The sequence below is a fragment of the Agelaius phoeniceus genome, chromosome 5 (assembly GCF_051311805.1).
Source record: "Agelaius phoeniceus isolate bAgePho1 chromosome 5, bAgePho1.hap1, whole genome shotgun sequence".
Taxonomy (NCBI): Eukaryota; Metazoa; Chordata; class Aves; order Passeriformes; family Icteridae; genus Agelaius; species Agelaius phoeniceus.
The window spans coordinates 23,564,689-23,588,295 of NC_135269.1; the positions used below are offsets into that span (position 1 = coordinate 23,564,689).

General features: G+C 50.7%; 1 protein-coding gene across 2 annotated transcripts; it reads right to left on the reverse strand.

Moving 5' to 3' along the window:
* Positions 1-2,135: 2,135 nt before the first annotated feature.
* On the reverse strand, positions 2,136-19,750 carry CBX6 (chromobox 6). 2 transcript variants are annotated; one of them, XM_077178582.1, is made up of 5 exons: positions 19,592-19,750; positions 19,390-19,433; positions 19,178-19,243; positions 18,900-18,966; positions 2,136-10,868 (listed from the first exon to the last, which is right to left on the reverse strand). In XM_077178582.1, exons 1-5 carry the CDS (start codon positions 19,658-19,660, stop codon positions 9,951-9,953), a joined length of 1,164 nt encoding a protein of 387 aa, XP_077034697.1. In that variant the 5' UTR covers positions 19,661-19,750; the 3' UTR covers positions 2,136-9,950. The 2 variants fall into 2 exon arrangements, with proteins under 2 accessions (XP_077034697.1, XP_054487473.1); XM_054631498.2 differs by having other exon boundaries at positions 2,136-10,922.
* Between the last annotated feature and the right edge of the window lie 3,857 nt (positions 19,751-23,607).

Genomic DNA, 23,607 nt, shown 5'->3' on the forward strand with positions numbered 1-23,607 from the left:
TCTGGCAGTGAGGGGAAGGGTGAGCCCCTCTGCACCAGCCTGGCCCCACTCACGCAGGCTGGGATGGGGAAGAGTTGGGTATCGCAGCAGGGCAGGGCTCACCTCTCCCACGGTCCAGACCTGTCCCTCAGCAGGCACCACAACTTCTTCCCAGAGACAAAGAGGTGACAAAAATAGATTTTCACAGGGAGTGATGACTCAGACCGGTGAGTGGCCAGAGCAGCCTCCCTGTCCCATGAATAACAATTTAGAGATGCTCGGTGGGCAGCCGGCCCTCACAGGGATGGTGCGTGACAGGGTGGGGAAGGCAACGTGGGGCTCTTTTGGTTCCTGTTTTGAGCAGGATTGGTGACAGAAGCTGGATTTAACAAGACCTCATGGATTCAGCCCAGAGGGACTGGGAGAGAGCAATTAAGGGATTTTCTTCCATTTAATTAACACCAAAATGGTGTCTGGGACTAGCAGCTGTCCCCAAGGGGTGGCTGCAGACAGGGTCAAGGCAGGACAAGGGGTCACCCTGCTGTGCCCCCTGGGTGAGAGGGACGTTTGGGAATGGACTGCTGGCTTAAGGGGAAGGATACCTGCTGCTCCAAGGCTGCCCTGCATCCAATCCTCCTCACAGGAACCAGGCAGCTCCATCCTGGCCAGCATGAAACCCTGGCCAGCATTCATGATGCTGAGGCCAGCAGGGTGGTGGGGTGAGGGAAGGGGGGAAACCGTTTCTCAGGAGAGTGTAAGCTGGGGAGTGTAAGCTGATGCCTCTGAGGTGGGGGATTGCCTCCTCCCAGGTCATCACCCAGTACAGGAACATCCCCAGGGCCACCCTAAGGAGACCAAAGGGCTCCTCTGCCACTCACTCCATGGACTCGGCTCCACCGTCTCCTTAGATCAGGAGCCTTCAGACCCTGGGGATCTGCAGGTTCCCAGATCTACACAGCATGGAAATCCTGGCTTCTTTATTTCCAGGTTTCTCAGCCCTGCAGATGTGACTTGCATCACCTTGCCCTGGTTACTGGGTCTGCCTGCACGAGGGCACTGCTGCAGGACCTCATTGGATTTGTTCAGTCAGGCTGGGGTTTGTCTCTCCAGCCTTCCTCCTGGTCCAGAAAGCATTGGGTGAGAGTTGGCTTCATTTGGTGCCCTCAAATCCAGCAAAAAGCCCACCAGGTTCTGGGCAGAACCAGGGAGCAAGGGAGGAGGGAGTGCTGGCTTTGTGAGTGTTTTCTGCAGAAGAGGCAAGGTGAGCCTGGTGCCATGACATGAATGACACCTGGAGTGTGCTTGGCTTGGGTGGGCAGCATTCCCTGCTGCCAGCCATGCCACCACTGGAGCAGGCCCTGCTGTGGCTTCTCAAAACTCAGACACTGCAGAAGTATCTCAAGGCAGCAACTCTGTCCAAGGAACGCCCAGCTCAGCCCAGTCTCCCCTCGGGGTGAGACTTCAGCACAGGCTCCTGAAGGGCTCTCCTGAGGGTGTTTTGGTTGGAGCTGTGCCCAGACACTGCCCTTTCCCAGCACCCAGAAGTGCTGCCTTCCTGCCTGCCCTTTCTGTCCAAAAGCAACTGGCTTGTCCCACCGCATCTCCCACCACCAGCACTTCCCACTGAGTTCAGCTGAGCCTTTTTATGCAGCTGCTCTGGGCTGGAGAGTGATGGAATGAATCTGGGGCTTCAATTACATACAGGGAGAAGATTTTTCACCATATTTCTTAGATCAGCTTGTGAGAAAGTGCACTTAAGCATGTGTTCTGGAGTTGGGAAAAGCCTAAAGCATTTTTCAGCCACCAAGTGCTAGGTTGTACCCTGATCTAAATTCATTATTAAAAGGATATGGGAGACCCATGGGAGACTCCAAAGCACTTGGGTAGAGGGTGTTCAGGTTCCACTTGCTACAGCTTGGCCTTCCCAAATGTTCCCTCTTCCCTTAACATTCCAGAATACTCCTTTCTCTTTTTTCAGAGCTTCTCTGTCCAGAAAGGTCCAAAGCCCAAAGCAGAGCTGATCCATGGTGCCCAAGAAGGGTGCAGGTGCTTGTGTTTGACTGCAGAGCTGATCTGTGCTGGCTCAGGATAGCCATTTCCATAGCCCTCCTCCAAGCTCCACAAGGCAGAGCCCACCCAAGGAAAACAACAACAGGTTTTGGAATGTAACAATTTATTGGGGTTAATTTTTTGTTTTAATTTTTAACTCCCCATTTCTGGCATTGATACAATATTCAAGAGCAGCAGAAAGAACAAAATGTACAAGAATACAAGAGTAATTAGCACAACCCCCACCCCCAAACCTGGAGCAAACCAGTTTCTTGTAGGAAGCACCAAGGGAAGGAGTGATTCAATCACCCTTCCAGTGGCTCTGCCTCCCACCCATCCACTCTAGACAGAGTTTAGCCAGCTGGGAACTGGATTAAAAAACAAAACAAAACTGAACAAACACTATATTTAAAATGAAAATTGCAAGACAAAAAAATAATATATAGATATACAATTCATCCGTGCACAATCCTTAAATGCTTTTTTTTCAAAATAAAAAAAAATTACAAGATACATATTTAGGTTTATTTTAAATTAAAAAAAATTACCACCTTCACTCTGTATGCCAAGTGAGGGGAAATGAAGAGACAGATGGGTTGCACCAGAACTATCAGCACTTGGAGTTAGGGCTGACCTTCTCCAAGAGGAAGGAAGGGCTCTGATGCTGCCAAAGCTCAAGCACAGGCAGAATCTGAAGCACCCAAGTACCACAGAACGCAGTGGGGTCATTCGCCTGCTCCAAGTTCAGTGTTTGCAGGAATCTGCAGCATTTGAGCCTAAGCTTGGCACAGGGGAAGGTGAAAGGAAGGAACAGATGAAGCAGGCCCCTGTCCTCCACCACCAGCAGACAACTTTCTATGCAAAAGAAAACAAATGGGGGAAAAAAAATCCCAAAGCAGAGAGTCTCCTCTATTCTTAGGGAGTGTACAAGGCTTAATGGCACAAGGGAGAAGAGGAAAGAGGACAGCACACACTGAGTTGATTTGCTTGGGGGAGGTGCAGGCATGACAACTCTTTTCTAAAAAAAGTCATCACAACGATTAATTTTTTTGTTCCGTTTGAGAACTTGACCTAAGATTCTGCCCCCGCTTTGCAGCTGGGGACTGGAAGCAGCAGGCTCCCTCCAGAGCAGCTGAAGAGCCACCTACCTGTGCAAGAGCACCTACCTGCTGCTCTGCCCAGAGGAAAACCCTCAGTCCCCCTAGAGAGCAGGGGCCAGCTGGGGGGCTGCTTGGGAGCATGGGAAAGCCCCATTAGTCCTACGAGGCCCTGAAGCCCCACGAAGTGCTTTGACCCACCCAGCCGTATTCTGGAGGTTTGATGTGAGCTCCAAGTGCTCAGCTGAACAAGGAATGAAGTAAAGAACCAGGGCCCTGCAATGGGAATGAACACTTTGCCTGCATGTCCCACCATGCTCCTCTCCTCCCAGCAGACACATTTTCTGAACCATTGCAGAAGCTGGCACCTCTCTGACTGCACCTTGCTGCAGTTCTGTCACCTGACTTTTCCCTGTGGCCCAGCATGCTGCTGGCTGCCCACTTCCCAGCTCCACCCAGCCCAGGGGCACAGAGGGCATCCCGCTCCTCCATCCCAGGGCCATCTGCCAGTGCCTGGAGGGTGTGGGCTCAAAGCACAGAGCTCAGCTGGAGTGGAAGGACCCTCCCTCCAAGGACTGTGCTTTTGGATGGCCCTGGAGTCATTGTTTCCCACCACACAGAAGCTGCAATGGACAGAAGAGCTGCCAGAGGCAGCCAACCACCACAGGACTCTATCTCCCTTCACTTCTGGAGGGAGAAATTTACAGAAGGGAAGAAAGAACTCAGGGCCCTGCTGAATCCTTATAGGTGAGGCAGGTGGGACACAGGGCACCTCAGAATCACCACACAACACAGGAGAAGCTCCTGGTGCCAAGACTGACCCTGCTCAGAAAAGGGTGCAAATACCTTCGACCACATCCATCTGACACAGGGCAATGGCAAAATGTGAGCGGAGCAGAGGATGGAAAGGCAAAGGTGAGGATGAAGACAGACTCCAACATCTGCCATCTACACTGCCAAAAAGAAACCATACACATTGCACTCTGGGGAAGGATCTCAAAAATAGAAGAAAGACACTTATTTTCTCAACCTCAGAGCACTGGTGAAATGAAGATACTTCCTGGAATTAGCTGGGGAAGGAAGCACAGACAGGGAGCAGGGGATTTCTGAAGCAACACTGAGCACTCCATCTCTGTGCAAACACCTCGAGAGTTGGGCTGCCAGCAGGATGGTCCCCTCCACCCCCACCCCCTTTGCATGAGGAAGACAGAGGCACAGGGCAGTGACACAGCTGGCAAGCCAAGAAGGAACAGAACTAGGAGGCACCAAATCCCCAACCCCAAATTAACCCTCTACAGCAGATCACCTTCAGAGCGGAGATCAGGGAGGCTGCGCATGGGGTGGTGGGTGAGATGGGGAGAAAGGGGGAAGGAGGCTTTTTATATTCATATATTTATATATAAGAAGTAAATAAGATCCCAGCTCTTGCGTGATTATTGGGCAATTGAAAAATGCAGCAAAAGCAAGCGACATTGGAGTAAAAGGATGTGCCAGGCAAGGAGGAAAAAGTCTTGTCAGAAGGTGGGGAAGGAAGCAAAAGGGAAAATAAGCACTTAGCCAAACACACACTCCAGGTTTGTTACAGCTCCCTGGGAAGAAGGACCTGCTCCTGAGCAGCCCCACTAATGCCATGGCCTGGGGTGGGCAGAAGTATGGGGAACTCAGGACACCATCCTTCAAGCATGGCAACATCTTTCTGCCACGGAGTCCCCAGGGAAGTGGTAATCTCCAAACACTGGGAGCTGCTGAAGCCTCCTCTACAAAGAGGGGCTGGAGAAGGGAGTGATATCCCTAGGAAGACTCAGCTCAGAGACAGCTCCTACCTGGTAAAAAGCATTATTGTGGTTTTGATTTTTTTTTCCTTTATTTCTTTATTTCACAAAATCTCCCTGGGAACTTCAGTAAGGGGAGACACAGAGAAATGCTCCCATTCTCTTTTGAAAACAGAATTTAAGCAGTGGCTTACCACAGCTGGGCCTGCTCACCACACTAATTCTGTTTTTCATCCCCAAAGGAGCTTGTATCTCATTAGCTTCATGCCCCTCCAGTCCCGTGCTGCTCATTGAGAGGAGAGCCTGAGACAGGAGGTTTCTGTTCCAAGTTGAAAGCCAAGGGAAGCACCGACAGTTTGATGGGCAGACAGAGAAGTTCCCAAGTGCAGCCCAGCTATGGGAAGCATCGAGACATCAGTCATCTGCCACTGCAAAGCCACTGCAAAGGGCACCAGAGAAGTCCAGACAAGAAAAGCCGTTCAAGCGTCCCTGCCAACCATCTTCTGTTCAGACACCAACACCTGGTGGTTTCCCTCTTCCCTGCAGTCACTCCCACGTGCCAGATGAACACCAGGGACATCTTGGACAGGGAAGCCAGAGCTTCCAGCACACAAGAGCTGCCTGCTCGCTCTGAAGGAACGTTCAGGCAACTCTTCCCCAGCACCCCAAAGGAAGCTGGAGAAGAAGGCTGCCCTACTTGAGCAGTCCTGTCAGAGATTTCCTCTCCCCTCTCCACCCTAAAAACTTCCAGCATTTGCTGGCCTCGAGAAGAGGGTGCACTTCCCTCAGCAACACAATCAGAGCACACAAGGCAGCGCTCTCATCTGCCTCTAGGGATCTGGCCACTGTCGGAGAAGGGGTGCTGGAATACACAACAATGGGATTCAGTTTTCTGTCCTGATGTGGTGAATTCTATACAGAAAAATGTCACCCCCCACACAGTATTCGAAGGGGTTTAAGAAACCTTACAGAGGAGAGGCATATCTGCTTCCCAGGAAATAAGCCCACCATGATTAATTCTGTTTGGATATAGGGGATGGAAAAGAGACAGCAACTTGGCAGGAAAGGTACATGCCAACCCAAAACGTTAGTGGCTTGCTGTGCATGCAAAGTAAGTCAACTGTTTCCATGTTGATGGCCTGATCCACGTTCTGTCAGAATGTGACCGGCCATCTCTGAGGGCTGCTCAGCCAGAAAACCACTTGGAGACTCCACCTTAGCTCACAGGAGAGGTATGGGAGGGAAGGGAACTCACTCCAACACTTGGCAGGCAAGGACGGGAAAGGTTTGTAGACAGGGTTCCTCCAACATGCAACTTGCCTTTCAGCTCAGAGATCGCTGCTTAGTCCTAGAATGCCTTTCCCTCCAGTTCAAGCAAGCCAAACACCATCCCAGACACACATGCTTCGATACTACAAAATACTCTTTTCTCTAAGGACCATCTAATACCACTACAGTTTGTGCAATCACTGCATTTATTATTCATTTTTAAACTCTCTCTCGCTCTCTCCCTGTAGAAATTTTTTTTAAAACTTTTCTTTTTTTATGCAAAACTAATCATTTCACTTTTTCCACTCCATCATAAAATCTCCTCTAAAAACACGACAACGAGAACAAACATGGCACAGACACAGAGAATATTTCCCTGTTTTTGTTGATTTTTTTTCCTAAGGGTTACGGGGAAAGGAAGGGGATACTTTCAAATAAACTCCTCCCTCAATTCCATGCCCATTTCAAAAGGCACGGATGAATCTTCTTTCCTATCTCCATTAAGGAGCAAAGGCAAAAATTCAGAAGGAGGAGCACAGCCCACGTGAATACGAAGGTAGGTTAGCTAGCCTCAAGTGTCTTGTCCACCTGAGGGAACTCGAGGCTACTGCTGCATTCAAGTTAGCAAACCTCTAACTCAAACCAGCACGGGATCCTCATTTCGGATCCAGAGGTTCAGGGTTTGGTTCCCACCTGGTGACCCACCCAGGGAGAGATTTGTCACACAAGCAGGTGAGCTGTGTCTGCAAGCCGGATCATACTCCTTTCTTCCTCCACAACGAGGATCTACCACATGAGTTTCTCTGCTGCAACAAGTCCCCTCATCTCCTCACCGCAGGAAGGAGGTCCTTGCGGAGCATCCCTACAATGACCCACTGTTTTACTCTTCACAGACAGTTCCCTTGCTTGCCACTCTGGAGAAAGGCAAAACCCCTTCAATTAAACAATTCCTGCCCCTTGCCCCCAAAGAACACCATACAAGAGACACTGGGGAAAAGAACTCTGCCAAGCAACACATCTTGGCCAAAACACATCAAGAGTTTCCTATTAAAGTTCCCTTTTATCTCCCACTTAAACGCTTCAACACTTTTTTCAGAATCTCGATACCACAAAACAAAACACAGCACCACATACACACCTAACAGTAACTTAACAACCTAAAGTGACTGGCCGGTTTGCATCCACCCCATAAAGCAGCTCCTCTTATCTCACAGCCACAGATTAGTTCTTATTCAGAAGGGGGAGGAAAAAGAGAAGAATCTCCTCGCTATTTTCCTAAGAAAGAGCTTTTCCCTATGCCTACAAACTGCTCATCTTTGAAGCTGCAGTCAAATGGATAGGCTATGCTAACATAAGGGATCCCTGGGTGTGCCAGGCACAGGAAAGATGCGCAAAAGAAAACTCAAACCAAAAAAACCAGAAAAAACCAACACCCACAAAAAATACAAGCAGGTATTAACACAGACACGCACACAAGTCCAACAAGTTATAGAAAGCCTTAGCTTGGTGAATGGATCAGGGAAGTCTCTTTCTCCCTGCCCCTAGCTTCAGCTGTGAATGAAAGCACATCCCTGAAGAGTCCACTAAGCTCTTTAACCAAGGAAAGAAAAAGAAAGAGGTGTACCAAGGGTGGTGCTAACAGCACCTGGAATCCCCCTCAGACTGTCTGCGCAGACACCCAACCACAACTGGTGTGAATTCACCGTTCCCCACAGCTTGGAATGCCACCCACTGCAAGGCAAGGTTTGTGGGGAGGGCAGCAAAGATTTTATTACACCAACCCAGGCGCTGGAGGCAAGGAATAGACACACTCTGGGCACAAAAGCCCTAATTAAGGTCAGAAGCTGGTCTATCCCTCTACCACCCTGACAACGTCCCTTGGGCAGACAAATATTACTTCCCTCCCACAAATTGCCTCCCTTCTATCCTCAGATCACTACAACCACAAAATCACTACTGCAGGAGAGCAGGTTTCAGAGCCAGCAGCTCCTGAACATCCTTGTGTGAAAGCACCAGAGGGGCCAATTCCACTTGTCTTCACCCGCCCAGGGCAGGCTTATAAGCAAATGAGCCCTGGCATGAGGAATTTTTTCCACCCTTTTCACCTCTGCAGCATGTTATGTAGAAGTGACACCCCTCTGCCCCATCCAGGGACAGGGCTGAGAGGGTGAGGCTCTCCCACCAGTTCATCAGCATCTCTTTTCCTTGCCTCTAAGAGCTCAGTCCTGTGCAAGTAGAGGAAGAAAGGAGAGCAAAGGAATGGCTTCTCACCATGAAGCTTAGGACCCACACAGAAACAGAGCAAGCCAGAAATGGCAGGCAAAAAATAGAGCTTATCTTGGATGTGAACAAAGCTGGTCAGGGAAAGAGGGAGCTGTGGAATAAACAGCAAGCTGTGGTCTTGCTCCCTCCTACTTGCTAGGGGTGAAGAAGAAGGAATTTCTAGATCAGCTTTAGGGGAAGAGATCCAGCGCACATGCATGCAATGTGAGAGACAGGTATTTCTTATGAGCACCTTTGGTTGACAGTTGTAAGGGCTGTTTCAGATGCTGAAAAGACGCAGGGGAAACCTCTTCCAGGCCACCCACCAGAGGGAGGGGAGAGCAGGAGGGACACAACCGAGCAGGAGGGGCAAAAACAAGCAGGAAGAACAACCAACCTGCCTTCGCATCCACCCCTCCTTCCTTTGGAAGGAGCAAGAGGAAGCAAAGAGGGCCGGGGGAAGCTTACGGGAGGTGGGAGAGCAGCCTCATGCGGCTGGGCAGCGTCACGCTGCTGCCATCATCCTCCCACAGACTGAAGGATGGAGGCACAGCCCCCTCCTGCTTCCGCCACGGAAAGGCCAGAGAAAGGCATTTCATGTCACTCTCTCACAAACAAGTGCAACTGATGAACATCAGGAGGAAGATATGGGCTGGAAGCAGACTCCTCTTTTCTTCCCCTTCTCCTGAGGAGCTGAACAGGTTGGAAGATGAGGGAGAAGAGGAGGGATCAGGGCACCTGAAAGCACCCATACAACTGCCAAGGTAGCACCAATAGTCAAAGGAAAGGGGAAGCCAATATGAGGCATAGGCTGCATGGGGCACCCCCCAGCACCCCAGCTTTGTCTCAAGCACCTTCCAGGCATGACATTTAACCTGTCCTTCTCCCCCTCACTCTGAGGGCATCTGGATCAGGAACTGCCACAAGGACAGTAGAGGAGAGGGAAGATCCAGGCCGCAGGCCAAGAGGGGAAGGATGGCAGGATGGTAGTCATGGCAAGAGGGAAACAAGAATGGAAGAGTCTGCATGCACGTTGTGGGAGAAGGTCTGGAGGACATGGGCAAGGGCTCCAATCCTCTTACATCCTCCCCTCACGGGTTTGGAGCTCCTCTTCAGTTTTTGTCAAAGATAGAAGGGGAATGAGGAAGAGCAGCACCTTCCTCACCACCTGCACAGGCACACAGACACATGCTCACTCATCCCTCAGCCCCAAAGGCTCCACCGCCCGTTGGACAACACCACATTCAAGGACAAACAACCACTCCCCAGCCCCACCATAACCCTCCCTGCCTCCTCCTAGCAGTACCAACACCCAGCAACAGTGGGTGCTCCCACACCCCCACTGACACACTCCAGCCTCCAGGCAAGAGGAATTGGGCAGGAGGAAAGGAGGAGGAAGGGTGGCAGTGAGGGTAGAGGGACAGCCAAGGGGAGAAGGAGAGAACTAAGGACAGCCATTCGCACCACGACTTCTCTCAGGTAGAGCTCCCCCCACACCCCTGGAGTGGGGGGACCCGGTTGCTCACTTGCTGCCCCCTCCACCACTGCCTGCCGCCACCTTCTCAAAATCCTCTGCATTGCAGAACTCCTTGATGGTTACAGTGAGGAGGTTGCTGGTGACATCTGTGACCACCACATTAGAGCAAGGGGACATCTCAGGACGCCAGTCGCCAGCCTCCTGCTCCGGGTCAGAAGAGGAGAGGGACAAGGAGGGAGTCTGCCCCCCACTACACCCTCCCGAGGGAGAACGCTTGCTGGTGGCAGCCGACTCAGGTGGGATTGAGAGGTCAAGGACCTCTGACTCACGCCAGTCGGGGATGGCTGGGCTGAGGGTCTCAGGGAGCAGCTTTGGAGGGGAATCATCTGGGTCAGAGGAGGAGTGGGGAGCAGGTGATGGGCAGCCAGAGGAGCTGGAGCTGGGGGCATCATAGGGGGTGGAGCCCATAATGAGCCCACAGGAGGCTGCCTGGGAGCCTTCGGCCTCCCCCTTGCCCTCCAGAGAGGGGGTAGGTGCAGCAGACGGCTTATTGTAGAGTGAAAAGGTACCAAACTTCATGTGGCGGATCTGAGTGCGCAGGACGCTCTCGCTGAACTTTTTGCTCTTGCCAATGACCCGGTTTCGGGAAGGGATCTTGGGCCGAGCCAGGCCCCCGGCCCCATTGGCTGGCTTCCCACCTTTGTCAATGACTTTGAGGTTGAGGATGATGCGGCTGCGTTTGGGCTCACGGGGTTTCACCTTACGGTTGATGATGCGCACGGTCTCTGAGAAGGGCGAGACAGGAGGACGAATGCCAGCCCCGCCACCCACGCTGCCGCCGTTCTGGGGATCCGGACGGGGCAGGGGGCGCCGGGACATGCGGTGGCATCGCCGGATGTCTTTCTTGAGCCGGTGCACCGCGGCGCTGGAGTGGAGTTTGGGAGAGGAGGTACTGGAACCAGGCTTGACAGAAAAGTGTACATCCCCAATGTGGAGGGCCTCCGCTTGGGCCCGAGCCTGCGGTGGTGGGGAGAAAGAAAACAAACAGGGTCAGAGAGGCAGCCTAGCTGCAGCCAGATCTCCAGTCCGGCACTGCTCACTTCAGGCCAAGCACTCGCCGGCAGCACCATGACACATTTATACCCAACATCAATGACAAGCACAGGTACACACCTACAAACTATTGATAGCTCCAGCACAGCCCCCAGACAGACACAGGGCACTGTCTGTATCATTTTTGGGCAGGTGATGTCTCCCTAGGCTGTACCCCTATTGACACATGCTTTCCCCAGGGAGAAACTGCGACTTCCCAGGCAAGTGTCAGGGTTAAAGTTAATGGTCTCCAAAGCCCCCCTTGGTCGTCATCAGTCAAAGTGCATAACCCTCCACTGTCAGCCAAAGAAGCCAGCATCATCCTAGGCACTTGAGGCTGTCAGTGCTGAGACAGCACCCAAACTTACAAAGGGATTGTAAAGGTTCTCTACAAATGCAACATGAGATAAGAGGGAAGAGGCAGAGTAATTGCCTCTAAAAAGCGTGGTAGAAGGGGGTCTTGAGGAACACAGATGGAGGCTCGTGAGAATGGTCTGATGGAGTTGTCTTCATTAAATACAACATTTAGAAGTCTGATTTTTAACTAGGATCACATGAAAGTCATTCATTCTTACTGTGCTGTGGGAGCAAAGTCCAGTGTTTAAAGCCAGAGATGAGGCCAGCTGGAATTCAAGTAAACTTTAACTGCACCTCCAAAGAAGAGATTGACTTGTCCTTTTGAGCACCACACTTGTTTGAAACCTAGCAGTGGACCAGAGCAGGAATAGCACCTGTTCAACTGCTCTGTGCCAGCCCTTCTCAAGAGCCAGGCCAGGGGAACAATATTTTTAAGCTCTTCTGGTGCCAAAAACTGCCCTGGTTCATCCAGCAGAGACAGGAACATTTCCTGGCAGCAGGAACAACAGTTTCATTGATAAGCTGGTGCTGGATGACCTGTGGGCATGGAAACCCAGAGTCTATTCTTACACCACATCTCATCAGAGCACTGTTGCTTGTATAGCTCATCCTTCCACCTGCACCCCAGGACTTGCCCAAGCCAACCCCCTTCCATATTCCCTCTCAGCAGTGGTGACAGGCAGAAGTCACACAGGCCTGGAGGGGACAGGCAAGCCCCCACCCTGTGACTGCCCATCCCTCGAGCAGCTTCCCCCACCTCGTGGGCACAGAAAGAACTGCAGTGCTACAAGACGACAGCTGCTTTTCCTCCCCAACTTTTCCATCCCGTTGCCCCTTGCACACGCCAAGATCGGGATGGCTTCTTGCCAGCTAAGAGCTTAGCGCTCAACTCCATCTCCTTTGTCACCCTGCAGGCTGTGCCTCCTACCAGAGAAATGCCTGGGGAAAAAATGTGCGTGTAAAGGCAGGGATCTAGCAGATCTAAGCAAGGGGCCCAGCCAGCCCCTGCACAAAAAGCTCAAAATCCTGGCCCTACAGCTCCAGAACTTTGCTGTTAGCCAGAGCCCCTCTTCTCCCACAGAGATACCCATGGGAACCACAGAAGATCCTGAATGAGCACAGAATGGAGACGTGAAGACATTTTGTTCCTCTCTCAACTAACACTGGATGATCACAGCCTTCAGTACTACTTGTATTCTGGCTTTAAAAGAACTGCAAAAATGAGGCCTCCTTCTCTGACTGTACAAGAACACACAAACTGAAGGCTCACCCTGTCTGGGGACCTAGACTCCGTGTCAGCCAAATGACAAAGAAACAGACATAAGTTAGCACAACCCCAAGGCAAGCACAGCCGCTCTGCACATTAACACACAGGGCTGCTCCCACCTAGCTAAAGGGAAGTGCTCCCAGCACACACAAACCCCAACACTTTTTCTGCTGCAGCAGAAAGCATCCCAATGTCCACCTAGTTACTCCTTGCTCAGCCTCCTGTGTTACTCCATGCCCCAAACTGTTGAGAAAATAAGACACAGTTCCTGTCACAGGCATAGTACAGGCCTGAGCCCAGCAACAGTTCCAGATGAACTCCCTGCACCACGCATCAGCTCTCCCCCTCACATCAATACACAATCACAACTTGGAGACACTGCAGACCCGGTCAGGAGGTCACAGGCAAATGCACATTTGGGCTGTGCTTACTCCATCTCTTCACGGGTCCCTCTGAAGCAGATGGCAGGCACAAGGACAAGCTAAAGTTTGCTTTCTGACATTACATACCAGCACAACCTGAATTAACAAATTTGCTCCTTTTCATCCTGCTCCACACCACAGCCAGCCCTTCCAGCATTGCTGCTCTTGTGCTTTGGGTTTCTTACCAATTTACCACTGCTGAGCCAAGAGCAAAATGCAACACAACATCCCATTCCAAAACCCAGGACAGGGAAGCCAGGCAGAGGCTACACAGATGCATCACTGAAAATCCTTCTACAGCTTCAGTGGATGGACACACGTATCCTTCAGGGCCTCTCCCGTTGCCAACACTGCACATCTTTCAGATTAATTGCCTAGCCCATAATCATGCCTTCGAGTGAGGAGTTCTGCACCCTCTGTGCCATTCTGCTCCAAGTCAAATCTAATTGCCACCTTCCACCAGCACCGCCTCCATCACCCAGGAGAGAAAGAAGGCAGCTTCCCAGAAGTGTGGGGGAAGCAGTCACAAACACCCTCAGTTTCCTTATACACCCCAAAAATTCCTGAGCAAAGCTTCCCATCAGCCACATGAAACAAAGTGATAATGCTGGGATGGTTACTACCTGGCCACTCCCACAGCCCTGTTCTTTTACTTTCTGCATACGTTAATCAGCTCCTGTCCTGTTTTCACAGAGAGACCCGTCCTGGTTTTGTGCTTGCTCAGCAGCTACTGCAGAGCCCTGGTACATGGCTTGGACTTTTCCAGTGTGCCAGAACCAGTAGGTCTCATTTATGTGCCATGTGTCTGCGTTTCCAGTTACTTCTGTGGCACTTTCTCACGGCTGAAGCTGTTTCTAACTCATGTTTCAGCTATCTGCCTTTATTGAATTCCAGCTTCAGTAGTGTCCAGGTGGTCTACAAACAGCATTGATACTTTGGTCAGATTATTAAGAGAGAGGGTTAAATTAGGGCCCAACAGTCCTCCCCTGCTGCTACACTGTTATCTCCAGTGACCAGCTTCAATGCAAGTTCCAAAGAGCATTATGCAAATATTCAGCTTACCTTGAGATTGTTTTTCCAGGTAAGGTTTCAAGAAAAATCGTATCAGATGCTTTATCTAAGACCAGCCCCCAGAGCTTTCTCACTTGGGAAGCTCAGTATTCCTACCACAGGATCAGGTTTATTCAGGCATCACCTACATGAACTCATCCCTTCACTGCAGAGGACAGCACAGAGGCTCTCCTTCCCCTGCTTCCAACTTTGGAATAAGTAACTTGCTACCTTTGGTTTGGAGAAGACTCAACATTCAGTTTTATCTGCTGGAAATGCACTTCTCCCTGCTCTGGGCCCATTCCTCGATCATTCCCAAGCCATATGAGGATAATGTCTTTGAAAAACAAACCCCCGAATCCTTTCAGCTGTGTCACCACAGTTTGCTCCTTGGCTCGCAAGTTCTCCACATGGAAATCACCTCTCTAGGTTTTGCTGCTTTCACCAGCAGGATGTGCTCACTGCTGAAGAGGTACTCAGCATGTATACGAAGTAATTCACTCTGCTTACAGCTCAGCCTACATCAGGATGCAGTTTCTGGAAGCTTGCTGCAGTGCTCTGTCATGAGAGCAAGGCAATTGCTGGGATTGCTTCCCTTCCCCCTCTTCCCGTCTGGGATATGTATCACCTTTATTTATCTTGTACAGCTCTCCCTCACTGCCCCTGGGAACTAGTGTATCTCCCCCATTCCCTACTATTTCTGAATAAGTGTCCCTCGAGGCCCAGCAAGCATATTTGTTCATTCATTCCCTTAAGGCACCGAGGCACACAAGCACGTACACAGACACGTGCTTAGAAAGGCCTCTCCTACCTGATTTGTATCAAAATCTCTACAATATGGAAGAAAAAAACAAACCAAAGACCTTGTAAAGCAATAGATTTCTAGTCAATTATTTTAAAATCTCGCCAATTCCAGTAGTGCTGCTGCACCATAGTAGCGCTACTCTCTCATAAATTACTGGCTCTGCTTTTTATTCTACACCTGCATTCCCACAGTCTTCGCTCCCAACAGCATTTGCAAGAGCTCTTCTTTCCCCTTTTTGGCTGCCATTCTGCCTTTTTATCACCCTCTTTCTTCTGCAGTCTTCCAAGTGACAAGGCAAAAGCAAGCCAGTTCATAGCACAGTTCTCCCAAGCAACACTGCCATAAACTAAAGTTTCCCTCTGGATTGGGAACAAAATACTACAAAAGGGGAACGGTCTGTTTTCAAATTACTCAGGATAATTTACGAACAGGGAGGAGATCAAAAGAAACCCAATTCCAGCTTTGGAGTTCAAGAGAGGGCGAAAGGACAGAGCACCATGCTGCTCAGCCCCTTCTTCCCCCACTCTCCTACTAAGAATCCCTTTACCCTTGTTCTCCCTTACTTCTTCCTTCCCATTAACCTTCTTCGCTCCTGTCACCTTAGTATTTATGGCCACCCCAGCTAGGGGTCTTTGCCAGCCACCCACTGAGCTTGCAGACTGGGCTCTGTCTCTGAATAGCACTTGCTAGACTTTATTAAATGAGTTGGTGAGGTTTGCATTCCACACATTGTAGTGCCTAGAGAAAAAAGTTAAATAAAAAGAGCAAATCGAGCAGGAGAAAAAGAGGAAGATCACTACAGCACATGCTATGTCTCTCTCTAACCTCACACCAGCATCCATGCCTGTCCTCAAGGATCACTTCTGCCAGACACCTGAAGAGCCTTACATACAGTGCTGCCTGTTTCAGACTAAGAACTTCGTTTCCCATCTGCTCAGCAAAGGGCTGCAGCACACCAGCAGCCTCCCAAGAATCACAGCCTCCTGCCAAGCCAGAGCTCAGCTGTGGGAGTTTGCCCCTAGCATGCAAAGGATAAAGACCCATTTCCTGCCCAAAACTTTGCAATTGCAGTTTGCAGGGGTCGCTTTCAACACCGGCCATCTTGACAGTGATATTATAAAGCCTGGACTGTGATGTGCCTCTGCAGTCTGATGGAAAGGGCAAGTGTTAGACAGCTCTCAGAAACAGGAGCCTGGCTTACAAAGCAGCAGGTGGTCAAAGATGCAGCTTTTCAAAGCTTTTCCAAAGGCGTGGGCCACTAACCTGCTGGAATGCTTTCTGCAAATCCCCCTGGGTGCCTATCTGCAACTTTTGAGAACTAATCCCAGGATAAACCTAGTCCCAAGTGCAAGCTAAAACACCCACACAAGCCAAGGGACTGAGTGCCATATCAGGGCACTTCTTTTGATGCCATTCTGGAGACTCAGAAGCCTAGGTTAAAGCACCGATACACATGAAAAACCCTAGCAAGCCACCCAGTCAAGGGCAGACTACTCCATCAAAGCAGTCCTAGGCCAGATTTCTGCTTAAACATCATTGCATCCAGGCCTAATCTGTTCAGTTAACAGATCAAAAAGAATATTGTTCTAACTGCCAACTCCAAATACTCCCTCTGGGATACAAGAATCAAATTTCTTCCCCTGCTTCCGAAATTCTCACTGGCAAGAGATTCTGCAGCTGAAAGAACTGAAAATACTGTCAGCAATACCCGAGGCGCAACCCAATCCCACTCCTCCCCCAGCAGAACCGGTGCTGCAGGGCTGGAAGAGGTGAAATGTGCATCTTCAGGGGTCAGAAAAGCTGAGTTACTAACCATCTCACTGTCTCTGCCGTAACTCTAGCCACAGTTGTGTCGATTGTGGTTTGCCTGAACAGAGCTCAAACAAGTTCAGATGGGGCTGGCTCAGACAGAGTTACTTTTCACTGCCTGGTCTGGGGTGTTATTTTTAGGGTAGGATCCGAAGTCACAGAGGAACAGCAAGTCAGAGCTGCTCTGTTTCCCAGAGGTGCAAACCCAGCAGCAGTGGTAGCGCTCTGCCCTGCCAGCCTCTCCCACAACGTGGCACCAGTCCTCAGGAGAGCTGATCTTGCTCCTTATCACGAGTCATCTTCTACAAAGTACCAAGCCAGCTCTGCAAACCTACAGGTTTCCAGTACCATTTGAGGAGCTGGCAGAAGGAAGATGTGCCACAGAAACGTGTCATGGACGTGATTCAAAGGATGCTGCTGAATAATTCACGTTAAGTTTAGGGGAGTTTTAAAGGGTAATGGGAAAAGAGAAGCAATGAGTGGGTTTTGAGTTCGGGGGTTGGTTTTGGTTTTTAAATGAGTGAGAATGAGTAATTTTTTTAAAATGAGTGATATGGCAATAGATGTGGCCATATCACATTCAGAATCAAAAATAAAAGAAAGTGATTACACATAGCATAGTCACCGCTCCACAGCTCTGAACAGTGTCAGGTGTTACAAATACCAGTATTTTTTAATGCAGGCAGAGGACTATTTCAAGCTGGTGATTTTCCCTTCAAGTGTTCCTTTGCATTGTTGGAAATTTAAACACAAGAGTTACATTTAATGCATGACTGCCAAAAAGAGGAAATCCAACTAGTCTGTATTTCCTCAATACAGCACAAGAGGTAGTACATTATCAGATATGTTTGTAATTCTCAGGCTACAGATACAGAACACTGTTAGCAGAAAAACAGGTGACCGGGGAGGACAGTTCCATCAGCAGGACTTCCCAAGGATTACCATGGTCCCCTGGGTTTCACGCAGAGCATCAGAATACGCCTGCTCCTGCATTTCTTCTGTGTGCTTCATTAAGCCCTCTCAAAGCAGAGAAGAGGTGACACCCTACCCCTCACTGTGCTTTCTGGTGCTCATGCAGTTAAAAGTGCTGTGCTGACTTGAGTAAAGCTCCTACTGCTGCCAGGCAAAGGGAAGTATTAACCTGTTTCACAGATGGGGAAACACGCACAAAGCCTAAGTGACTTGCCCAAAGCCACAGGATGACTTGGTGATAGTGATGCCTTACTACAGGGTCCACACTGCCTGTTCCAGGGCTTCCTATCAGAATAAAACCAGGGGAATTCCAGACTTGCTCATCTCTCTAAACTGTACAAAGGTGTGTTCTTTCTATGCTCATTTGAAGCCAGAGATTGTGACAGCTGGAGAGGAAGGGGAGGGAAGAGGGGAGTAGAGCAAGGCATTTAATCTGTAAACTAATAAATTCACAGAGCTCACATAACAGTCATGCAGCTACCAGAGTTCTTAATTTAAAAAAAGATAAAAATACAGAGCAATTAGGCCTGCACTAGGGACTACCTTCCTTGCTCCTCTCTGCAAGCAAACAGAGATGCTACGACATCTTGCAGAGATGCTGAGTCTACCAGAAAGGAACTGGAAACTTCAGCTGCCTTCCTATGCAGAGGTGAAACACTCGTCCTCCTCCTCCCAGCCACCCCTTACGCTCTGCAAAAGCAAAACAAGCCTGCAGTTTATAGATCAAAGCATGAACCCTTCATGAAACTCCCGTGGAGCACCCACATCCTTAAATGCAATCAGAGGAGCACAAGTGGCAGTGGGATTCCCGCCTCTGCTGCCTGACCGCTCAGCACGCTGCTAAGTTGCAGGGCACGGGTTGGATGGAACAGCCTGCTGAAGGAAGAGGGAACGAGACTGGCTGGCTCTCCACTGCGGCAACAGCAGGCCACGAGAAGGAGAGGATATTGGAAGAAGAGACTGCAGGCTCACCACGCACATCTGCGTGTGCTGACCGTCCTGCTGAGGCCCCCGTGGCACGCACACCGCCCTCCCCTCACACGCTCCTGCGCCTCTGCCCACCCCCCCCTTTCCTGTCGGGTTTTCCCCGCGCTCCCAGAGCCAGGCATCAGGCACAAGTCACTTGAAAGTCCAATCCTTCCAAGGGCACACAGCAGCAAGGTTTGTGAAGCTTTTTTTTTTTTTTTTTGCTAGGCCTAAGTTATTTAGTTAAGAGTTACCTTCAGCAGAAAAGTTTTAGGTTTAGGTCCTCTCTTCTTGGGCCCGTACAGCTCACGTTCTCGTTCCCTTTAGGGAATCAAATTTTTCAAGAAGTTAAAACTTTTCCCAAAGGGAAAACCAGAAGCATACAAGTTAAAGGAAAAAAAAAAAAAAAAAAAAAAGGAAAAAAAGAAAAAAAAAAGAAAAGTAACGTCTGGACGCTGTTTCCCGCTCGCCCACCCAAAGTCAAACCTGCTGCTGCAGCCCCCCCAGCCCAGGGTGGGGGATGAACACTCACTTCTGCTCGAAGGCGGCGATGAGGCGGGAGTCTAGGATGTTCTCCTCGGGTTCCCAGGTGCTGTACCTGCCGGGCGGGAGCAGCGGAGGGGACAAGCGAAGCGGTTAGCGCCCAAATACCCCCGCAGCCGCGCACACGGATACCTCCCCCTCCATCCCACTCCGCCCCATCCCAAGCCCCCCATCCCCGCAGCCCGGGCGGGATACACTCACTTGATGGCCCAGCCTTTCCATTTCACCAGGTACTCGATGCGCCCCTGCAACACACGGGGGAGAAGACGGGAGGGGGGGGAGGGGGAGGGGGGGGTGTGTGAGGCGGGGGCCCGGCGGGAGGGCCAGCGGCGCAGCCGGGGCCCGGCAGCGAGGACCGAGGTTGGGGGGGAGTCCCGGAATCCCAGTGGGGGCGGCCCCTCACCTTTCGGATGCGGCGCTTGATGATGGACTCGGCGGCGAAGACGCGCTCCCCCACTGCAGACAGCTCCATCTTGCTGCTCCCCCTCGGCGGCGGCGGCGGCGGCGGCGCCCACAGCCCATAATAATCCCGCCCGCCCGCGCGCGCCGCCCCGCCCCCTGCCCGCAGCCCCGCCCTCCTCGTGCCGCCGCCGGCTCGCGCACGCCCGCGCGCCCCCTCCCGCCGCGGCCGCGCGTGACCCGCCCCCCCCGTGGGTGAGGGCCCTTAAAGGGGCCGCGCCCGGGCGGGGCGGGGGGCTCGGAGCCCCGGGCCCGCGGGACGGCCGCGCAGCGGGGAGAGGAGCGAACGGAAGGGAAGCGAATCCCGCCCGGCAGATCCCCGGCATGGCGGCGGTATTGCCCCTTCCCGCCCGAACGGGGCCTTTTTTTTTACTTAAAACAATGGCGGCAGCCTCTTCTCCCGCTGCAGATGCACCGTCACCCCCTCTCGCCAGCGAGGAAGCAGGCAGCCTTGAAGCACGTACCACGGCAAAAACTAGGAATAAAGGCGCTTAAATATTTTCTTTCCTTTTTCTGTGTTTTATTCTGTTTAGCAGGTGTGAGTGTGTGCCAGTATAAGGTACAATTTTTGAGCCAGTGTAAGGTACTGCGAGGTAAATGGGCCAACCACGCTACATAAACCTGTAAGGAAACCAGAAAAATGTTAAGTCACTTAGAGGAATTCCCTGCCCTGACTATTGCTGCAAACCCCTCATTGATTTGCAACATACTTTACACTCTCTTCCAGGTGCTAAAAAGACAAAAATCTCAGTCAAAAATCGTTCTCTGTGATTCAAAGTGGAAGCTCATGGCCCTGCAGCTGTATTTGTGTGGAACGCAGGGTCCACCCTTACCTGGAGGACCTTGTCTGGCCCGTTCTGCTTTCTCACCTGGTTTTTGGGCGAGGAGGCTGTGCATTTCAGATACCCTCTGGAAAAAGTGGGAGCTGTGATGAGGGCTAGAGGGAATGGTTGTTGTCCTGCATTTGCTGCTCTTTCTAAACCCAGCGTGACCAGCAAGGTACCTGCAGAGCACTGGAATCCTTCTGTTACCTGCTCCTCAGCTGGGCTGGCAGGGACCCCTCACAGCCCCTGTGGCTCTTGCCAACCCTTTCTACATTTGCATTCACATTCCCTTTCCACCTCTTGCTCAGGGGTTTCACCCAGAAGGAGGAAATTCTGGAAACGGTTATATTATGGCTATAATATCAGTTCTAGTAGGGATGGATTTCCCAAAGTCAAGGCAGGCAAACAACATTCAAAAATGAATGTTTTCCTCACTGCCTGTGATTCAGGCAAGATCTGTTCAGAGTGTTTTTCCTTTTTCACTTTAGCAGCTGAAATATTGCAGCCAACACAAGCTCTGCCTGGAGGAAAAGTGACTCAGGAGAGGATGTGCTCCCCACTGCCATGTCCCCATTGGCAGTGAGGTTGGTGGAGAGGTTGCTGGATGCTGATGGAGACAATCACACAGACCCTGGTTCAGGACATGTGACTAGTTCGGAGAAGGACGTGTTTCCCAGTCAGGGACCGAAACACAGCGTGCTTCATCACTGCTAATTCCGCATTTAGGTCATACCCCTCACTTGGAGAATAGGCTCTAAGAGGCCCTTTCTCAGGTGTTTGGCATCACAGGCCAGGCAAGAACAGAAGTCCAAGACTCTCACTTAGAGTGGATCAAGTCCTTCTGGAGCACCCCTTTTCCCTAGACGCCTTTTTTTAATCTCAGTTCTTCATATGCTTAAAGGTGATTCCAAAAGAACAAGTCTATCACACCCATTGCATTTTGCTTTTCACTTTTTTAACTTTGCACATTAAGTGTTCATTAACACCATCCACGTTTAAATTAGTGTTTGTTACTGTTCACTTTGTTTAAACAACTGCTTTTACATTTGTAGCTGAGTGTCAAGCAACTGAGCTTTCAACCACCACCATCACCCACCCCCAAAAGCAGGCACCCTTAAATCAAAAGGGAAAAAAGTCTTTACACGGCTACACAAACATGTGCAGCAACCAAGACTGGTGGCCTTGTCACAAAACAGATGTGTGGGTCACAAATAGCACAGCCCACCTCAGGACAGGAGCAAAAGGAACCGTGATCCACGGACCAGAAGGGGCAGCAGCTTTTCAGAGAGCTTCATGTGCTCTTTCTAGTTATTTTCTCATTCCACCTGTCAGCAGAACCTTCCTTCCAGCCACAGCCACTGCTCAAATCACTGCAACCTGCCATTGCACAGGTACGGCCTAACACTTTCATCTACCTTGTACTCTCACAAAGCAAAATAGTAGCGGAATATCCAGCTGTTCAGGACATTGTTGGGCATTTCCTTTGTTTCATTCACATTTCTAGTAAAACACTTTAAAAAAAACCCCAACCCAACTGGGAAGCCAGTCCTCCCTGAATAAGCTATTGTTCACTACAGACACTGAAATAAAATATTTTTCTTGCAATTCGCTGCCTGCAAAACCCTGGTGCCATAGAATACACTGTAGCACTTCTTACTAGGAAGTCAGTGCCTGGAAGCAATAAGCTTTAGGAGAGCAACAACATCTTTCACATCAAAACCCCTAGTCAACGGTGTAGGGGCATGGGGGACAGCAGCAGGTGTGAGAGAATTTTTATGTGTTTTTGAAATGACAGTAATGGGAAACTCACCTGCTCAAAATCAGTAGCTGCCTCCAAGCTCATTTTTTGTGGACCTGGTAGGAGTAGCAGCATTTATCTCCAGGAGAAAAGCTCCAAGGGTTCATTTAGTGACTCTGCTGCTTTTCACTCCAGCGAGGTCACTGTTAGGAGCAGCAGACTTTGGAAAGCAAATGGTCAGTCCCTCACCTATACTGGGAACAGCTGCACACAGCCCAGCCCCTCAAGCCAATGCTGTGTACATTTCCAACCAAACCCTTGGCACTATGGGCATCCAGGTGAATGTGTGCTGGGATTTCCCTGCTGCAGCTCTGGAACACACAGAGGCAAAGGCAGGTCCCTCAGAGCTGACCCTGCATACCAGGTACAGGTGGCTCAGCATGGCCCAAGCAGTGGCCAGAACAATCAGCCCTCCAGCCCAGTAACTTTTTGATGCAGCAGAGAAGGCCCATGGGGTTTGTGCTGTGCCTACACCAGTGGGATACTATGACATCCCTGGGGCCTGCCTAGGAGATCCCAAAGCAGGCCCAGCTGCCCAGGCTGCCACTGGCTCAGGATGATTACACAAGTCCTCCAGATTTCTTCATTCTCATTTCAAAAGCAGTCGCTCGGCAAGCAAAATGCTGTGAAGGGCAGGGAAGCTGTATGGCACTGAACAGACAGGAAGAGACTGTCCTCACAGGGGTCACACAGGCTGCATTTCACTTTCTGCTTCTCAGAGAACATCCAACTGCTCAACCCTTGTGGTTTTGCCTTTTGCCAAGTGCCCTTGTTCTCAGGCATCCAATGGAGAGAGCTGTGCAAGGCAAGTCAGCTGCACTGCAGAGAACAGAGGGGTGGCATAGCAACAGATTATTAAAAAAAGGACTGCCCAGATTAACCTTTAATCCAGCCAACACATGCATGCAAAAGGACAAGCTGTTTCTAGTACCAGCCAGCCTCTGCAGCTTTGGCAGAGGTAGGAAGACACAATCTCCAGAGCAGGCTTTCCCGTAACTCTGCACTGCAGTTTCTTACAGCTTCACCTGACCCTCTAGCTGCTGCCAGAAAGTAAGTGGCTGGCTGGAGTCCTGCTCTGATGCCATCACTCAGCTCAGCTTCCCTGGCTCAAGGCAAGCATGCTGACAGCCCTTTGGTAACACAGGCAAGACCTAACCATGCTGCCTTGAGCCATGACTGAGTCAGGAAACACACCCCATCCCCCTCTGCTTTTGCTCCACTTGCTTCTGTGATTGATGCCATAGATGCATTCAGGTGCAGGGCTCACCCCCACATTACATCTACTAGAGCTATTTCAGACAGCCCCATTCTCTTGGCCAGATACCTCCATAAACACCT